The sequence below is a fragment of the Podarcis pityusensis genome, assembly GCF_964106645.2.
Source record: "Podarcis pityusensis genome assembly, chromosome: 10".
In the NCBI taxonomy this organism is placed as follows: Eukaryota; Metazoa; Chordata; class Lepidosauria; order Squamata; family Lacertidae; genus Podarcis; species Podarcis pityusensis.
Window position 1 is genome coordinate 3,526,846 of NC_138035.1, and position 19,180 is coordinate 3,546,025.

The 19,180-nt window shown below is 49.7% G+C and overlaps 1 protein-coding gene and 1 long non-coding RNA gene across 5 annotated transcripts in view; both read left to right on the forward strand.

Annotated features, from left to right (window-relative positions):
* LOC308486511 overlaps nucleotides 1-18,836 on the forward strand; it is a 297,032-nt gene extending 278,196 nt beyond the window's left edge. The window contains exon 2 of the long non-coding RNA XR_013991111.1: nucleotides 18,385-18,836. This is a non-coding gene — a long non-coding RNA (uncharacterized lncRNA). The remainder of the gene's footprint in view (nucleotides 1-18,384) is intronic.
* On the forward strand, nucleotides 273-17,829 carry ARSA (arylsulfatase A). Of its 4 annotated transcripts, XM_081023048.1 has the most exons (11): nucleotides 273-794; nucleotides 1,311-1,435; nucleotides 4,491-4,645; nucleotides 5,249-5,514; nucleotides 6,482-6,722; nucleotides 8,776-8,994; nucleotides 11,055-11,224; nucleotides 12,691-12,815; nucleotides 14,131-14,258; nucleotides 15,697-15,799; nucleotides 15,906-17,829. In XM_081023048.1, the coding sequence occupies exons 4-11, from the start codon at nucleotides 5,288-5,290 to the stop codon at nucleotides 16,217-16,219; spliced, it is 1,527 nt and encodes a 508-aa protein (XP_080879174.1). In that variant the 5' UTR covers nucleotides 273-794; nucleotides 1,311-1,435; nucleotides 4,491-4,645; nucleotides 5,249-5,287; the 3' UTR covers nucleotides 16,220-17,829. The 4 variants fall into 4 exon arrangements, with proteins under 4 accessions (XP_080879174.1, XP_080879173.1, XP_080879172.1 ...); XM_081023047.1 differs by lacking the exon at nucleotides 1,311-1,435 and having other exon boundaries at nucleotides 275-794; nucleotides 4,491-5,514; XM_081023046.1 differs by lacking the exon at nucleotides 273-794 and having other exon boundaries at nucleotides 941-1,435; nucleotides 4,491-5,514.
* Nucleotides 18,837-19,180: the final 344 nt, after the last annotated feature.

Below are 19,180 nucleotides of genomic sequence, written 5' to 3' on the forward strand. Positions count from 1 at the left end.
GCGCCTGAGTGGCCAAGAAGGCAAGGGCCGGCTCTCTCCTCGCATCTCCGCTGCCCAAAATCTCTCGCAAAAGGTTCGCGCGGCAGCCCTGATCCAGAGCTGCCGGCTGCAGACAGAAAGCTGCGCTGCGCTTTTTGCAGAGAGCTCTACCGGAAGATGCGGTCTTGTGCCCGCGATGTCGCATCATCCCATGCCTTCCGCCCGCAGCGCAGCCCCGGGACCAGTGACGCTGCTTTGCACACGCGTTGCGCGCACGCAGTTGAGATCCAGAGGAAGAGAGGCAGGGCAGACGGGGTGAGCACGGAAGCGAGGAAGGCGCAGCATCAGATTCTGGGCCTGTTTAGAAGGCATGGAGCATGGGAGCGATACTGGAGACCCCTGAGCATACACAGAATACACAGAATACACAGAGATGCAGCCAGCCCCATTGATCTGTTGCACTTTACGGGGACTCCTTAGGGAGGAAGGGGGGCTAAGAGGAAGAACGAATCATCTCAGTGGAGATTCCTGCACTGCAAAGGGTCGGACTAGATGACCCTGGCTGCTGGGGGACCCCTTCCAAGCGGAGGAGGCGCAAGGGCGAAGCTAAGCGGGAGGTGGCGGCGGCGGCGGCGGCGGCGACGCAGGCGCTAGGAGCGGATCCTGCTCGGGACCACTTCTGGGATCCGTTCCAGGGCCCCGCCCTTCAGCGGACTCACCAACTCTCGGGGACTGCAAGTCCCAGCCTGCCCCGCGCCGCGGGATCTCGGGGGCGCGCGCCAGAGCAGCTGTCGCCGCAGCTGTCGCTCAACCCGGTGGGTCTCCTCGCGATGGGCGAGGCGCGCGGAGGGAAGGTGGAGGGTCGGGCGGGTCATGGCGGGGCTGCACCCGGTCGGGGCAGCCTCGCCGGGTCGTGGGGAAAGGGGCAGGCAGGCAGGCGGGCGTCCTCTCTCTGCGGGCACAGCTGGCACCGCGATGCCCGCTCGCGCGCCCTTGGCGCTCTCGCGCCCCGGGCGGCGCCGCCCCGGATTCCCCCCCCCCCCCAGTTCTGCAAACGGGGGGATCGATGCCCGGGCGGGGCTCGAGAGTGGCCACACTTCTGCTGGTGCCATGCCTAGAGCGAATTCGGAGCGAAACTCAATCCGGGGAAGACCCAGTGGCGTTTGCCGGGGAAAGTGCACAGAATTTTTGTTAGGGAGGAGGGCGGCGATCGCCCCCAAATTGTTGTGCTTCTTTTGTCGAGTGGGGCGGGCTTCTGCTTGCCGGGGGTGGGGTGGGCAGAACCTCAGGTAACTGAGCATTTTTAATGCTTTTCCATGACCTTTTTGAAGCACTGGGGAAGGGAAAGTGTGGGCGTGCCCCGTGAAGTCAGCTGCCGGACTGATGCCTCAAGGCAGCGCCAGGGACGGTCTCCTGCCCCCCTCCAGGCATATTCTTGGAGCATTTCTGAGGTTGGGTGAGTGTTGCTCTGGGCGGATGTGGGCTTTGTGGGGGGGGACTAAGAGGAGCTTCTCGGGAAGATTAATTTAGGTGCTTTGCCTTGGAAGCTGGCCTAAGAAGCAGAGGCTGAGGGGGACCCCACTGGATTAGATGGAGGTGAGCTTCTGAAGAAGCAAAAAAAAAAAAAAATATGCACTCAGACAGGGAACTAGAAATGTGGAACAAATGTTGGTGTGGATCAGGGCCGGATTTACGAATAAGCTAAACAAACTATTTCTTAGGGCCCCACTCTCTTGGGGGCCACAAAAAAATTAAAGGAAAAATAAACTGCATGTACATTTCCAAAATATAAGATAAAAAACAAATAAAATGGCTTTAGATACCTATTAGGTCCATAAATTACCTTATAGCATATATTCAGCACAGGAAACAGCGACAAATAGTTGTTGACAAAGGACAGCTAGACATATAAAGGGCCCCATTACTTTCAGTAGCTTAGGCAGGCATCCCCAAACTCGGCCCTCCAGCTGTTTTGGGACTACAACTCCCATCATCCCTAGCTAACACGACCAGTGGTCAGGGATGATGGGGACTGTAGCCCCAAAACATCTGGAGGGCCGAGTTTGGGGGTGCCTGGCTTAAGGCCTCATCAAACCTAAATCCAGCCTTGGGTGTGGATGAGCCCTAAGCTTTTAGAGTTCTTTGAGAATGTAAAAAATCAGTTGTGTGGGTTTTGCTGATGAACACAGTGTACTTAGATTTCGCAAAGGCCCTGACTCCATGGGAACTTGGCAAGAAGGTGAGAAAAGGTGTCCTCATGTGGGATGCTAACCTGTTGCTGTTGTTTAATCGTTTAGTTATGTCCGCCTCTTCGTGACCCCCTGGACCAGAGCACGCCAGGAACTCCTATCTTCCACTGCCTCCCGCAGTTTGGTCAAACTCATGCTGGTAGCTTCGAGAACACTATCCAACCATCTCGTCCTCTGTCGTCCCCTTCTCCTTGTGCCCCCCATCTTTCCCAACATCAGGGTCTTTTCCAGGGAGTCTTCTCTTCTCATGAGGTGGCCAAAGTATTGGAGCCTCAGCTTCAGGATCTGTCCTTCCAGTGAGCACTCAGGGCTGATTTCCTTAAGAATGGATAGGTTTGATCTTCTTGCAGTCCATGGGACTCTCAAGATTCTCCTCCAGCACCATAATTCAAAAGCATCAATTCTTCGGCGATCAGCCTTCTTTATGGTCCAGCTCTCACTTCCATACATCACTACTGGGAAAACCATAGCTTTAACTATACAGACCTTTGTTGGCAAGGTGATATCTCTGCTTTTTAGGATGCTGTCTAGGTTGGTCATTGATTTTCTCCTAAGAAGCAGGCGTCTTTTAATTTCGTGACTGCTGTCACCATCTGCAGTGATCATGGAGCCCAAGAAAGTAAAATCTCTCACTGCCTCCATTTCTTCCCCTTCTATTTGCCAGGAGGTGATGGGACCAGTGGCCACGATCATCTTTTTTTTTGATGTTGAGCTTCAAACCATATTTTGTGCTCTCCTCTTTCACCCTCATTAAAAGGTTATTTAATTCCTCCTCACTTTCTGTCATCAAGGTTGTGTCATCTGCATATCTGAGGTTGTTGATATTTCTTCCAGCGATCTTAATTACGGCTAGGGATTCATCTAGCTCAGCCTTTTGCATGATGAATTCTGCATATAAGTTAAATAAGCAGGGAGACAATATACAGCCTTGTCACACTCCTTTCCCAATTTTGAACCAATCTGTTGTTCCATATCCAGTTCTAACTGTAGCTTCTTGTCCCACATAGAGATTTCTCAGGAGACAGATGTCTTTCTGGAACTCTCTAGCTTTCTCCATAATCCAGCGCATGTTTGCAATTTGGTCTCTGGTTCCTCTGCCTCTTCGAAATCCATCTTGCACTTCTGGGAGTTCTCGGTCCACATACTGCTTGAGCCTTCCTTGTAGAATTTTAAGCATAACCTTGCTAGTGTGTGAAATGAGTGCAATTGTGCGGTAGTTGGAGCATTCTTTGGCACTGCCCTTCTTTGGGATTGGGATGCAGACTGATCTTCTCCAATCCTCTGGCCACTGCTGAGTTTTCCAAACTTGCTGGCATATTGAGTGTAGCACCTTAACAGCATCATCTTTTAAAATTTTAAATAGTTCAGCTGGAATACCATCACTTCCACTGGCCTTGTTATTTGCAGTGCTTTCTAAGGCCCATTAGACTTCACTCTCCAGGATGTCTGGCTCAAGGTCAGCTAACCTGTTAAAGAACAGGAATACAAGAGTAGGAATCAGTGGAGAGTTTTGTTGGCGGAGGGATGTAGAAAGCAGAGCCCTCCAAAATCCGAAGTCCCAACCAGTGTTGTTGTTGTTTTAAAAAATGTTCAGAAATAATCTCAAGGAAGGGTTAGCAGTCACGTGGTCCTGCTTCCAGAAAACATCACAATATTCCGTGTGGTCGAAACATAAAAGAATTGTGTGTAGTTTCAGAAGGATTTCTCCAAAGTGGATGACAACAAAATGGCAGGTGTAAGTGTAAATTGATAGAAACTGGGACAGATCCTGAATTCACACAGAGGCTGACAGTGTCTGACCTGGCAGTGACTTACTGGGAATGGGATCTTGGCATCGTGGGATCATTAACGCAGTGTGTAGATAAGCAAAAGGCAAATTCCATGCTAGGGTTCCTTAAGAAAAGGATCTAAAACAAAACTACGGATCATTTGTAATGAGCTCTGCACATCTTTGCTGTGACCGCATCAAAACCTGGTCAATATATTGCAAAGGGATATTGCAGAGCAGCACACAGGGCAGGAAAGGAGAAGCGAAAATTCTCTGTGTGGAAAAGTTGCAATGTTTGTGGCTTTTTAGATTAGAAAAGCAGTTAGTCACAGGAATGGTGTGGCAAACATGATCATATACATGGTTTGGACATCTGCAGGAGTTCTTCTGGCTGGGGGGAGGGAAGTTAAACACAGAAAGTGTGGAGCTGGCTATATATCCCTGTGAAAAATGAGAAGAACAGGGCATATGCATTTTTTTGTCTCCCATTACAGGTTCTATGAATGTTGGAAACATGGGTGTAGGGGAAGTGGAGAGAGCAAAGGTTTCTTTCCCCCCTCTTATATAATGCTGGAACTCAGAGCCCTTCAATGGAGCTGAATGTTGGAAGATTTCAGGACAGACGAAACAAAGTCCTACCTCACTCCGTGTATCCTTAAACAGTGTTGGCTACCACCTTAAATGGCTTTAAAAGAGGGTTTGGCAGATTCATGGTGGATAAGCGCTAGTTAGCCACGCTGGCTGTGCTCTTCAGAATCAGGACACCAGATCCTGGGATTCCCAACTGGGGAGAGGAGCTGTTGTGCTTGGATGCTGCTTGGGACTTCCCACTGGATCATCTGGTTGGCCCTGTGAGAACAGGATCCTGGATTAGATGGGCCTCCTTTGGCTTGATGCAGCAGCGTTCTTCTTTTGTTTTAAGAGAGTCTTCTTTCTTTGGTCTTCACGTTTTTAGTGATGCACTCTTCAATATCTCCATCCCTGCCGAGCTGTCGGTTCTCTTTGCAGACTTGTCTTCTACAGAGCACCTGCCATCTGCCTCAAAGAGGAGGATTATCCGTGACAACCTCCTAGTGCCGTGATCTTGCTATTCTAGAGTGGGGTAGCTGAGAAGAGGCAATGGTTGTTTTGAGCCGGGGAGGCTAGAACATTGGGTTCCTGCCCTATCTCTGTAGTCACTCCAGCAAAGCTTCTTCTGACTGTAGGCCAACAGGCTTCCTGGCACCAACCTTGGCATTAAGTACCTGGGCAGCATCCGGGGACGGTCTTTGGGGACACGCCTTCATTAGCCATGCCTTCTCTGGGACTTGTGCTTCTGTGCCTGGTGGCCCTGGCTCTGCTGAGTTCAGCCAGCCAGCCCCCCAACATTGTCCTCATTTTCGCCGATGACCTGGGCTTTGGAGATCTGGGCAGCTATGGGCACCCCACCTCCTCGACACCCAACCTGGACAAGATGGCGGCCGGCGGCCTACGGTTCACCGACTTCTATAGCAGCAGCCCTGTCTGCAGCCCCTCCCGGTACGCCAATCCCCATCTCCCTTTCTTGATCAATTGTTGGGAGTTAGTTAATGTGACATAAGTCACACCAAAGGGGGCAGTCATCTTTCCCGGACTCAGTCCCTCCTCCCCACGCCCCAGATATGCAGTTATACAGACTATGCTAACCGTAAAATGTTCTGGACACCAGTACACACACGATGACTGGTTCTTGCATGTTCTATCGCTCCCTTCCCTTAGTCCTTGGGCAGGGGTGGACTTTGGTAATATGGCACCCTGAGCAAGGACAAAATTGGGCCCCCCTTCCAACCGTGAGTCATTATTATTGGGTATTATTATTACCATATTGGCCCGCAAATAAGCCACACCTTAAAAAAAATTGGGGGGGGGGGAGGAAAGACAATAACGGAATATAATCTGCTCCCTTAAAATTGGGTTACAGGCTGAAAATTCCTGCGTTTGGTAGAATTGTAACTCTGAGCCAATTGAAACCTTTGATCTTGCAAGCCCGCAAAAGTTTCCATACAACCGCTAAAATCATAAATCACTATTCAATCGCCACAATTCCACAGGCACACTTGTAAATGGCAACAGTCTGAAGCTCGCAAATTGGCAAGAAAACATGTTTTGTTCCTTTTTACTGTACGTCTGTTTCAGCAGCGATATCGTAAAAACCCATTTTTGTAAGGTTGCAAATTTAAGCTGCAGTTTAACTTTTCATGGTCGGAATTTGGCGAGGGGGAAGTGAGGCTTATATTCAGGCTAATACAGTATTATTCTGCACCCGCTCTGCTCAGCGCCCAGTGGGGGGGGGGGAAGGAACTGTCCAGATTGCCCTAAATCTGGCGCTGCCTGGGGCACCTTTCCTTGAGTGGGCAGGTGACTGCATGTTCCTTTTGGAGTGGGTGGGGTTTGGCTGGAGCTGGGTGACTTCCTGGCTGTTGGCCCAGAAGTCTGGTGTCTTTCCTACGTGCTCTTACCCCTCCAGGGCAGCCCTGCTGACTGGTCGCTACCAGACCCGCTCCGGCATTTACCCTGGCGTGTTCTACCCTGGCTCCCGAGGAGGCCTCCCCTTGGCCGAGGTGACTCTGGCGGAGCTGCTGAAGGGGCGAGGCTATGCCACCGCCATGGTAGGCAAGTGGCACCTGGGCCTCGGACCGAATGGGACGTTCCTGCCCACGAACCAAGGGTTCGACCACTTCCTGGGGGTGCCCTACTCGCATGACCAGGTGAGATGTGGCCCGGTGGGCAAAGCAGGGAGCATTGCAGGCTCAGAAGGGGGGAGGCTTGGCGTCGCTGCAGGAAAGGAGGAGAGCTGGGCTAGGAGACCCTTGTGCTTTAGGCTGCAGCTGAAGCAGTTTTGATGAGAGGGTCTAACTCAGATCTGCTTGGGGAGATGCAAGGTTTTCCCCCTCAATTACAGCATTCACTGTGAATTTGGTGGTTTGTTCATTTTTTTATATAAAAAAAGAAAAGCACTGAATTCAGCAGGTTCGGATTTGAACCTGACTACCTTGGGATGTGGGTGGCGCTGTGGGTTAAACCACTGAGCCTAGGACTTGTCGATCAGAAGGTCGGCGGTTCAAATCCCCGTGACGGGGTGCGCTCCCGTTGCTCGGTCCCTGCTCCTGCCAACCTAGCAGTTTGAAAGTACGCCAGTGCAAGTAGATAAATAGGTACCGCTCCAGCGGGAAGGTAAACGGCATTTCCGTGTGCTGCTCTGGTTCGCCAGAAGCGACTTAGTCATGCTGGCCACATGACCCAGAAGCTGTACGCCGGCTCCCTTGGCCAATAAAGCGAGATGAGCGCCGCAACCCCACGACTGGACCTCATGGTCAGGGGTCCCTTTACCTTTACCTTGATATTATATTGGCAATACAATATCACTTAATTCTTTGAAAAATGCTTCTCACAAACAAATCACAGAACTGTAGAGTTGAAGGGATACTGAGATTCATCTAGTCCAATCCCCTCCAATGCAGGGATTTTTAAGCATTAAATTAACAACGCAATGAACTTTAAACATTACATTTCAGAATGTGGCCCTGAGCCCTATTTACTGGGAAGCAACAGCAGGAGAAGGCTGTTGCCTTTGGGCCTGGAACTTGGGGGTTTCCTGGGAGCATCTACGTAGTTGCCCCTCTTGGGAATGGGCTGCTGGTCTGGATGGGCATTTGGTCTGCTCTGGCAAGGCTCTTGTTAAGTTCTTCGCTGTGAAATGTTGATGAATTGTGTGTGAGAGAGAGCAGTGCCGGATTTACGTATAAGCTAAATAAGCTATAGCTTAGAGCCCCACTCTCTTGGGCCCCCCCAAAAAAATTAAAGGGAAAAAAAACCTGGATGTACATTTCAAAAATATAAGATAAAAAACAAATAAAATAAAACCTATATACAGAAACAGTGTTTGTGTGTTGTGTAGGCTCCTATGTTGTAAGTCATGGGCCCCGCCTGCTAGCCTGCTGCCTAAAATATCACTGGTTTGCTCCTTTCTATAATAATAATATTATAACAATTTATTTTTTATACCCCGCCCATCTGGCTGAGTTTCCCCAGCCACTCTGGGCGGCTCCCAATCGAGTGTTAAAAACAATACAGCATTAAATATTAAAAACATCCCTAAACAGGGCTGCCTTCAGATGTCTTTTAAAGGTAAGATAGCTGCTTATTTCCTTGACATCTGATGGGAGGGCTTTCCATAGGGCGGGCGCCACCACCGAGAAGGCCCTCTGCCTGGTTCCCCGTAACCTCACTTCTTGCAATGAGGGAACTGCCAGAAGGCCCTCGGCACTGGATCTCAGCGTCCGGGCTGTATGATGGGAGTGGAGACATTCCTTCAGGTATATTTCTATATATAGGGTGCCTACATTCTGCGTGGACTAGTTGCATGCCAACATGTGCAAATGGCTTGAGATACCTATTAGATCCATCAATTACCATATAGCATACATTCAACACACAAAACAGTGACAATTTGTTGTTGACAAAGGACAGCTGGACATATCAAGGGCCCCATGACCTTCAGTAGCTTAGGGCCTCATCAAACCTCAATCTGGCCATGTGTTTGTGTGTGTGTGAGAGAGAGAGAAAGATTAAGGTTAAGCTTCATCATTGCCCATATGGGAGTGGTGCTGGTGGAGCTAGAACAATGAGTGGCAACCCTTAAATGGGCTTCTAAGACAATGAGCGCCTGTGGTTTTGTGTGCATTCTGTGCCACTGGCATGCTCTGACTCCTCCTCTCTCCTGTGATAACACCGCCTTTCCCCTTCTTCGTCCTGCTTCAGGGCCCCTGCCAGAACCTCACCTGCTTCCCCCCGGACACGCCCTGCTTTGGGACCTGCGACCAGGGAGTGGTTCCCGTCCCCGTGTTCTGGAACCAGAGCATCATACAGCAACCTGTGTCCTTCCCACACTTGCAGCCTCTCTACAACAGCTTTGCCCGAGACTTCATTGTCGCTTGCGCACGGCGCAACCAGCCCTTCCTGCTATATTATGCCTCCCATGTAAGTTCCGGAGCTCTTTGTGCAGGCTTGGGGCAAAGAACCCAGGCAGTTAAGTTTTATTCCTGTCCTTCGGATGGGCTGGAGCCTGTTCTCTGGAGTCTGCTGTGTGACATGTGCTTGTATGCCACACAGGCAAGAATGAGCAGCCACATGGTCTTCCACCCCTCTTGTTGATGGGGATTTTGATGCACCCCGTTCCCCTCTGAAGCTAATATTATTATTTATTACTTATACCCTGCCCATCTGTCTGGGTTTCCCTAGCCACTCTGGGCAGCTCCCAACAGAATATTAAAAGCACAATAAAACTTCAAACATTAAAAACTTTCCTAAACAGGGCTGCCTTCAGATGTCTTGTAATAGTCAGATAGTTGCTTATTTCCTTGACATCTGATGGGAGGCTGTTCCACAGGACGGGCGCCACCACTGAGAAGGCCCTCTGCCTGGTTCCCTGTAACCTCATTTCTCACAGGGAGGGGACCTCCAGAAGGCCCTCGGAGCTGGACCTCAGTGTCTAGGCTGAGTGATGGGGGTGGAGATGCTCCTTCAGGTATACTGGACCGAGGCCATTTAGGGCTTTAAAGCACCAGCACTTTGAATTGTGCTCGGAAACGTACTGGGGGCCAATGTAGGTCTTTCAGGACTGGTGTTACATGGTCTTGGCGGCCACTCCCAGTCACCAGTCCAGCTGCCACATTCTGGATTAGTTGTAGTTTCTGGGTCACCATCAAAGGTAGCCCCACGTAGCGCATATTGCAGTAGTCCAAGTGGAAGATAACTGCAGCAGGTGTTTCTTCACAAAGAGCAGAACTGCTGCAAGTCTCTTGTCTTGAGTGGCTTTTGAAAAAGGGTTGGGTGCTTTAAAAGAATAGTCTGAGTTCCCCGTAACATGCTTAGCCCCACCCTTGGGTGATGAAGTGCATCCTGCAAAATAATCCCATGTATGCACATTTCTGATGGTCCAGACCCTTCTCAAAACCTCAAGGCTCTTCTTCTGCCAAATAATGATTTTATAAATATAAAATGCTGCATGTTTCTGACCACCAGGTGCGGGCAGTTAAGAGCACGGCTGGGCTGCCCCTGTCTTTAACAAAGAATTGTAAGGGTTGGAAGGGACTCTGAGGGTCCTCTAGCCTAACCCCACACAATGACGGACTCTTAACTAAAACATACATGGTAGGTGGCCATCCGACCTCTGCTTAAAACCCTCCAAGGAAGGAAAGTCCATCATCTGCTATTGTAGATGGTCTATTCTGCTACTGTATGACTTGCGTCGTCAGAAAGTTCTTCCTGGTGTTTAGTGGGAACAAAACAAAATAATGAAGTTAAACACCATTAAAACACTGCAACAAGGCGATTAAACCCATTAGTAATGCTCCAGCAGCCTTATAATCAGTTCAAAAGCCTGTGAGAAAATGTGTTTCTTTAAGTTGTCTCCTAGAAGTCATGGGGGGGGGGGCATATCTCCAGATGGAAAGACTTATACAGTGGTACCTCTAGTTACGAACTTACCGGTAATTCGTTCCGGAGGTCCGTTCTTAACCTAAAACTGTTCTTAGCCAGAGGCGTGCTTTTGCTAATGGGGCCTCTTGCTGCCGCTGTGCCACCGGCACACGATTTCTGTTCTCATCCTGGGGCAAAGTTCTCAACTCGAGGTACCTCTTCCAGTTTAGTGGAGTTTGTAACCTGAAGCATTTGTAACCTGAGGCATTTGTAACTTGAGGTGCCACTGTATATAACAAGGGAGCCACCACAGAGAAGCCCCAGCCAGGAAAATGGGAATGGTAGAGATCAACTTTTGGACAAATTAAGCTGGGGGTGGAGCATGGCGGTACACATAGTTTTAATTTCACAGCATCTCCTCTATCAATTGCAATGAGCCAGGATGCCTAAAGGGGGAGAGAGCTAGTCCCTCCTTCATCGTCCTTGCAAGCTCCCCAGAGGCGTCTTGCTGGGCCACGTTGGCCAATGGAACCAGCAGGGCTCTTCAAAGGTTTCCTGGTGAAGCTATTCTGCTGAAGTTAGGAACATTGACAAGTGCCTTGTTCTCTACTCGTCCACAGCACACGCATTACCCCCAGTTTGGGAGCCAAGAATACGCAGGCCGCTCGCCCAGGGGCCCTTTCGGAGACGCCCTCCTTGAGTTTGATGGATCTGTGGGGCACATTTTGCAAGCGCTGCAGGACGGCGGGGTAGCCGAAAACTCCCTGGTGTTCTTCACTGCTGACAACGGGTGAGGGCGCTTCTCACCTCCAAGATATCTAACCCAGAACTGGGTCTCAACGTTGTTGTTTTTGCTTGGGAAGCAGGAAAGATTGGCAAAGACTGTTGTGGATTTTATTAGGACGGACAGTGAATTGCTGACATTGGAGACTAGTTCTGCTGCCTCAATATACTTTTTGACTACAGCTGAGCTCCTGAGCTCCTTGAAGGCAAATTGATCCATCTCGCCATAAGATATGGCTGCAGAATTTGGGGAGCTTTGAGTTCCAGGCAACTTATGTGCATTGAACACATGCAAGTTCAACTGTATGCGGTTGACATTGCACAAATTAAACACATGGAAGGCGGAGAGCTTAAAAGCTCTTTTTGCGCAGGGCTTCCCCAGTGTGGAAGGAGCATTTAAACTCTCAGACTTCCTTACTGGGCTCTGGGAGGCTCTCATGAGATCTTGAGATGGCCATGCAAGATCTCGCAAGAGCCTCCCAGAGACCAGTAAGGAAGTCTCAGTGTTGGAAAGCTCTCTGTTCCTCTTGTGGTGAGGGGTTAAGACCCGTTTGACATGCCGGCTCTGGAAGGTAAAGATGATCGCACAGGGGCACTTCCATGGTGTTGTTTTGACCATACGCGATTTTGGCTTTATACACACAGCCCAGGGAAATTAATCCCTGCGTAAGACGCAAGTGATCTGCACCACATTTGTTAGAAAGGGGATGTTTTAATGGAAAATGAGCGAGGTCCCAACCAAAGAAGAATGTTAACTTAAACTGATGGAATATATCTAACATATAGAATAAGAAAACAAGAAGACTGGAAAATGTTTACTGAATATCTGGGTGAAAATTGTGTTCATTTGAAAACACTGGTAGCATTAAGATAAATTCGACAGTGCAAATAAGATTTGATGTATGTAGCAATTGATTACTGAACGGTTTAGTTCATGTAAAATATGTAGAGATGTAAGGTATGTAAAAGGACACGGGTAGTGCTGTGGGTTAAACCACAGAGCCTAGGGCTTGCCGATCAGAAGGTCAGTGGTTCAAATCCCCGCGACGGGGTGAGCTCCCGTTGCTCAGTCCCTGCTCCTGCCAATCTAGCAGTTCGAAAGCACATCAAAGTGCAAGTAGATAAATAGGTACCGCTCTGGCGGGAAGGTAAACGGCGTTTCCGTGCGCTGCTCTGGTTCGCCAGAAGCGGCTTAGTCATGCTGGCCACATGACCCAGAAGCTGTACGCCGGCTCCCTCGGCTGATAAAGCGAGATGAGCACCGCAACCCCAGAGTCGTCCGCCCCTGGACCTAATGGTCAGGGGTCCCTTTACCTTTAAGATATATACAATGAACCACGGAAAGAAGAGAAGTTATTGATTTAAGGTTGCTTAAATGAATATTTCGAAACGTAATTTAGAAAATGTTTTAAATGAAAAAGGGGTGGGGTGGGGGAATATTGCATCCTAATGTTCATTTCCTCTCGCTTGCAGCCCTGAAACTATGCGCATGTCCCGAGGAGGCAGCTCTGGCCACCTCAAGTGTGGCAAGGGCACAACGTATGAGGGTGGCGTAAGGGAGCCTGCTGTGGCCTACTGGCCAGGCCGCATTGCCCCAGGTACATCCGGCCCTTGCAGCCTCAGGGTTGCAGCAACTGCTAGAGCAGGTGCAGTCCTGCATCCAGGGGTGGAGCAAGGTGGGGGCAATGGGGGCGGGCCGCCCCAGGTATCATTACCGAGGGGGGTGACATTCGGCACACTGCATGCCTGTGATTCCCGCCTACTGCAATCTGTCAGGGGAATTGATGGATCTGGGCCACTTTGCCGGCAGCCTTCCCCCCCCCTCCCGTTTTGACAGCCCCGCGCTCCCTGGCTGCTTTAGGAGGCAGGGAGGCAGGCAAGCAAACAAGCAAAGGCCGAAGGGAAGAAGAGAAGGAGAATCTCCCTCAACTCAGGACCCAAAGCCTGTAACCCCAAAAGAAGCTCAAGAACTTTGGCCAACCCTCCCCTAAAAAAAAGGGACGCGGGTGGCGCTGTGGGTTAAACCACAGAGCCTAGGACTTGCTGATCAGAAGGTCAGTGGTTCGAATCCCCGCGATGGGGTGAGCTCCCGTTGCTCGGTCCCTGCTCCTGCCCACCTAGCAGTTCCAAATCACGTCAAAGTGCAAGTAGATAAATAGGTACCGCTCCGGCGGGAAGGTAAACGGCGTTTCCGTGTGCTGCTTTGGTTCACCAAAGCATTTGGTTCACCAAGTGGCATAGTCATGCTGGCCACATGACCCGGAAGCTGTACGCCAGCTCCCTCGGCCAGTAAAGCGAGATGAGCGCCGCAACCCCAGAATTGGCCACGACTGGACCTGACGGTCAGGGGTCCCTTTACCTTTACCCCTAAAAAAAACTCAACAACTCCTGGCAATGACAATGGGTAGATCACAGCCAGTCTTTTTATACTGTGAGTAGATCGCAGTCTCTTGGGAGTCCAACTAGATTTCAGGGGGGAGGGGGTGACAAGAAATTTTCCACACCGGGTACCACCTAACCTTGCTATGCCACTGCTTGCATCTGCCCTGGCTACCCTTCCTGCCTTGTGTTCAGAGGATGCCACAGCGCATGTCTTCCAAATCGGGGCTGGGCACCTGGTGTGTTTTTTTTAAAAAAAATATTTTTTAAAGGACTGCCTCCCCATCCTAGACCTTGCAGGTCATGTTTACAATCTAGCAGGAAGTACAGGGGTTGCTTTGGCTGGCGGTGAAACTGGGTGTATTGCTTGCCTGTCGGTTACATGGGGGTGTTATAATTAATACTATTTTTAATGGATTTCTAGGGGGTATACCCTCCCCGGGTGGGCTAAAACAAGTCAACGCCAAAATTTAAAGTACCATACCCCAATTGTCTTTCGCTGCTCCTTCTTTTCCTGTCTGTTTCTGCATTCAGGTGTGACCCATGAGCTGGCCAGCACCCTAGATATCCTGCCTACCGTGGCGGCCTTGGCTGGGGTTCCTCTCCCCAATGTCACACTGGACGGCTACAACCTCAGCCCCATCCTCTTCGGAAGTGGGAAGGTGAGCTTCCGGTTGGTTTCTCCTTCTCAGCAGCGGCTGTCACAGTCAGTGTGAATTGAAATGGGCTGCTGGGTGGGGGGGGGGCAGGTAGGGGCAGGGAAGCGGGGTGGTCCATTGACGCCTCTGCACTCCATCCTGCTTCCTTGGTGCCACTGCAGACTGGTCTTCCGGGATTGCAGCAGTTCCACCACATTCCCTCCGACACCATTTGAGGGACCGCAAGGCTTCGAGCGAATCTCTGAGGCCGTGGTGCTTGGGGGGAGCTTGGTGACGCTGGAGAGCAGCTTGAGAAGTGTGCTGGATTTAGGTTTGATGAGGCCCTAAGCTACTGAAGGTAATGGGGCCCTTGATATGTCCAGCTGCTGCTGCTGGAGCAAATACTTCTGTGCTTCCAGGTAAGGTTAGGCTAAGCATGTGGGAATGTTAAGGATAGTAGGAGAGGATATATTGATTAAATATTATCCTTCCTTCACTCACTCTCGTGAGTCATGTAGCAGAGCAGAAAACTAGTTTGCAGTTTAGTTTGAATCTCTTTAGTTAAGCAGATTGGATTATTCCTGGTGTCCCCTTTTATCCTTCTTAAAAGAATAAGGACACAAGTGTCTTTCCTTAAAAGTAACAAGAGGTTTACTCACATTCAGTTCACGGTATGATCCTCGAAGGCTTTAGCTAGTACAGTGGTACCTCGGGTTACATACGCTTCAGGTTACTTATGCTTCAGGTTACAGACTCTGTTAACCCAGAAATAGTACCTCCGGTTAAGAACTTTGCTTCAGGATGAGAACAGAAATCGTGCAACGGCAGCACGGCGGCAGCAGGAGGATCCATTAGCTAAAGTGGTGCTTCAGGTTAAGAACAGTTTCAGGTTAAGAATGGAGCTCCGGAACGAATTAAGTTCTTAACCTGAGGTACCACTGTAGTTACAAATACAGAGAAGAGTGTGGCTTACATCCTTTGTAAGGATCAAAGCCCATGTGCTGCTGGCTGAGAGCCAGCAGACAGCAAAATGCATTAAGAGAACAGCATCAAGAGAAAAAAAATGGCAGCAGGAGAGCAGTATGGAATCGAGAGAGAGAGATGGCTGCGTGACTCGTCTCTTTTATGGAGTCAGCCAGAGCCAGGCCCATCTCCCTGGTCACATGCAGGGGGAGGATGCGCCAGACCAGTGGAACAGGAAGTTACACTGACTGGATGTCCCCCTGCCTGTGCCCACGCTAGGGAAATAAGAAATGTTGCATTTGACTGCACCAATGAATTACACCCCACAAAGCAGATCTGTCGCTGAAGGCGTCCCGCTCAACGTTTTCTCTCTTGGCAGCCAATGAAGTGGAAAATCTCATGCTTTGCATATTACCTTCCCCACATTGTTGTTCCTTAAATTTATATGCTGCCTTTCAACCAAATATCACAAGGCATATCATTCTGGCTCCTCTTTCAGAGTCCCCGTCAGACCATGTTCTATTACCCCCCAGCCCCCAGCCAGTCGCTCGGCGTCTTCGCAGTCCGCTATGGAAAATACAAAGCCCACTTCTTCACGCAAGGTAAGCCCAGGGCCTGATCCTGCCTTGCGCTCCCTGTGATCATCTGAACCCCTTCCTGACCTGGGATGGCAATGGTGCGCCATGTCTCCTTTTTGTGTCATTGCAGGAGCCTTCCTTAGCGGCACGACCCCCGATCCGGACTGCCATGGGTTGACCCCCTTGACGGGCCACGAGCCCCCGCTGCTCTTTGACCTGGAGTCAGATCCTGCGGAGAATTACAACCTCCTTCAAGGCGGGCCTGTGGGACCCGACGTCCTGTCTGCCCTCAAGGAGCTCTGTCTGCAGAAGGCGCTTTTCGATAAACAGATGGAGTTTGGGGAGAGTCAGCTTGCGAGGGGCAGCGACCCGTCGCTGGAGCCCTGCTGTTCTCCTTCGTGTAGCCCAAAGCCTTTGTGCTGCAGCTGCACATCGGCCTCTTAGCCTCCCTTGCATAACTCCTTCCACTCGCCGTACTCTGTACATGCACAGCTGAACAGTTGCGAACTCCAATGAGAGCTTTCAGCACCCTTTTCACTGAGGGAAATCCACATGTTAGGGACATAGGAAACCATACTGAGTCAGAACATTTTGCCCAACTAGGTCTGTATTGTCTAACCTGCCTGGCAGCAGCTTCTTGGGGTTTCAAGGAAGGGAAGTCCCCAGCCCTGCCTAGAGATGCAGGATTTGCACTCAGGACCTCAGTGCTTTTAAAACAGGGGTCAGCAACCTTTTTCAGCCGTGGGCCGGTCCACCATCTCTCAGACCATGTGGTGGGCCGGACTATATTTTGGGGAAAAATATGAACAAATTCCTATGTCCCACAAATAACCCAGAGATGCATTTTAAATCAAAGGACACATTCTACTCATGTAAAAACACACTGATTCCCGGACCGTCAGCGGGCTGGATTGAGAAGACGATTGGGCCGGATCCGGCCCATGGGCCTTAGGTTGCCTACCCCTGCTTTAAATGTCCATGGATCCTCAGAGGGGCTGGTCCAACAGTGCGAAAGCAAGGCATGGTCTTAGAGGTGGTTGCAGCAGGCAGCTTTGCCTCTGCCCTTGCCAACATACTCTGTAAAACCTTGCCACTTCGAGTGTTCGCAATAACTGATCCTCTTCCTCTTTCTCCTTGGAGGAGGACCTTGTGGGATCAACTTCCAACCATGCCTCACTCATCTCCCCCGAGGGCAGTGTTCTGGGTGACTTGCATTTAGGAAAGAATTCCGTCCAGCCAGAAGTTGCCTGGTTTGCTCTGTGTTCTCTGTGACAAATATCTCTCTGCTCACTGGAATTCGCCAGTCTTCAGGCAGGGCCTGGTAGGACTTGGCTTAACTATGGAAGCATACATCGGACAATCTTCTCCCTACACCTTCCCTATGCCCTCTGTCGCACCCTCTCTCAGCCCATCGGACGGCCCTTCCACTTCAAGGGGGTGGCTCATATCCTAAGAAAACTACAAGGCAGCGCTAGAACCACAACGCATCACAAAAAGAAGCCAAGCTGTTCACACAGTTGCTGTATGCAATAATAAAGAACTTGAGAAGCCTGGGATGAATTGAGAAGCCCAGATATTCCTTTGTTAACATCCTGCCTTTCTTCCTCTGTGGAACCCGTGGGGTTCCTAAGTGGTCAACCATCCATGCATTGGCCAGACCTTCACAGGTTCAACATCAGCAAACTGGTGGCACCATGTTCTCACCCCATAGAAAGCCAGCTATGTACAAGGTCTGGTCCTCACCAGGCGTGGGGAGTGGGGAGGAACCAGGCATCAAAATGGATCATCTCAGTTTTTGGATTGGGGGCAGCAGCTGAGCAGCTCCAAGCAGGCTCTGTGGCCCAAATGCTCAGGGCAAGAATCATCATCATCAAACCTTTTATTGGCATCACATACAAACATCCATAGTAAATCAATACAGAATGACCACCTCCCCAATGTCACAGAACATTTGTCAAATGAAAAGAGGCGAAAAGTCTAATGTTGCACCTCTGGGTCTCCAGGGAGATCAGACGTCTGCAACAAAAAACCAAATAAAGATATTTAGCCGCTAATTTGGTGAGCTCCTGATCATTCCCCAGTAATAGAAAATGTATGACCTCCAACTCTGGTTTCCATTTGGGGGTGCAGAGTTGATCTAGAAACTGCTGGCGGAGATCAGCATATAGTTTACATTTAAGAACCATGTGAGTAAGAGTTTCCAGCAGGTGGTCTTCACATGGGCAAATTCTTTCTCCATCCACCATTCCTGAGAGCCTACCCCAAAGGAGGTTTGATGGGTTTGAATAATAATAATTTATTACTTATACCCCGCCCATCTGGCTGGGTTTCCCCAGCCACTCTGGGCGGCTCCCAAGAGAATGTTAAAAACACGATAAAACATCAGTCATCAAAAGCTTCCCTAAACAGGGCTGCCTCAAGATGTCTTCTAAATGTCACATAGTTGTTTATTCCTTTGACATTTAATGGGAGGGCATTCCACAGGGCGGGCGCCACCACCAAGAAGGCCCTCTGCCTGGTTCCCTGTAACCTTGCTTCTCGCAGGGAGGGAACCACCAGAAGACCCTCAGTGTCTGGGCTGAACGAAGGGGGTGGAGACGCTCCTTCAGGTATACAATGTTGAGGAAAGTATCCTGCAACCTCTTGGAAACACTGGCAGGGTCTGCCACAGCAACATCAGGAAGGTATTTCCCATATTTCCTGCAGGTGACTGGAGAGGCAAATCTTCTGGAAACTAAAAGCAAACTTCCTCATGGGAAGCAAATGGTGCACTAATCTGGAGGAAGGCTGGACTCTTCGTAATATCTCTCTGCTTGTGAGCTGATGAAGCATCGTGCAGATTTGAATGCCATCCTGGCTTGTAGGCAGTCTTCTTCCTCCTTTCCCCCAGCTGGAAATTGGAACAGTGGTCTGCCTAATAAGGATGTTGCAAGTGTGGCTGAGATATCCTTTCAAGGCTCAAAATGCCCTTTATCAACGCAGTCTTTTTATTTCACCTTTCATACCGTATTTTGGTATATGATCCTTCAGTCCCAGGAATAATAAATGAAATTATAATAAACTTGGGCTCACAGAGGTATTTTTTCTAGGAAAGAGATGTAGTCAGGTCTGCATTTTACTGGGTGATTTTGTTTCTAAAAAAATTGGTGGGGTAGTATTATATAGATTATTTGCTGTTTATTGTCTGGTTTAAAACCATGTATATATTTGAATTTTTCCGCTCTTTAAATTGCCTCTGGATGTTTTGGGAAAGGTAGGTAAGAAAATGTAATAAGAGTAATGAACGGCATACAATTTGCATTTGCTAATATAACAACAACTTATACAGTCATACCTCATGTTGCATCCGCTTCATGTTGCGTCTTTTCGCATTACGTCGCGCTGCAACCCGGAAGTACCAGGTTT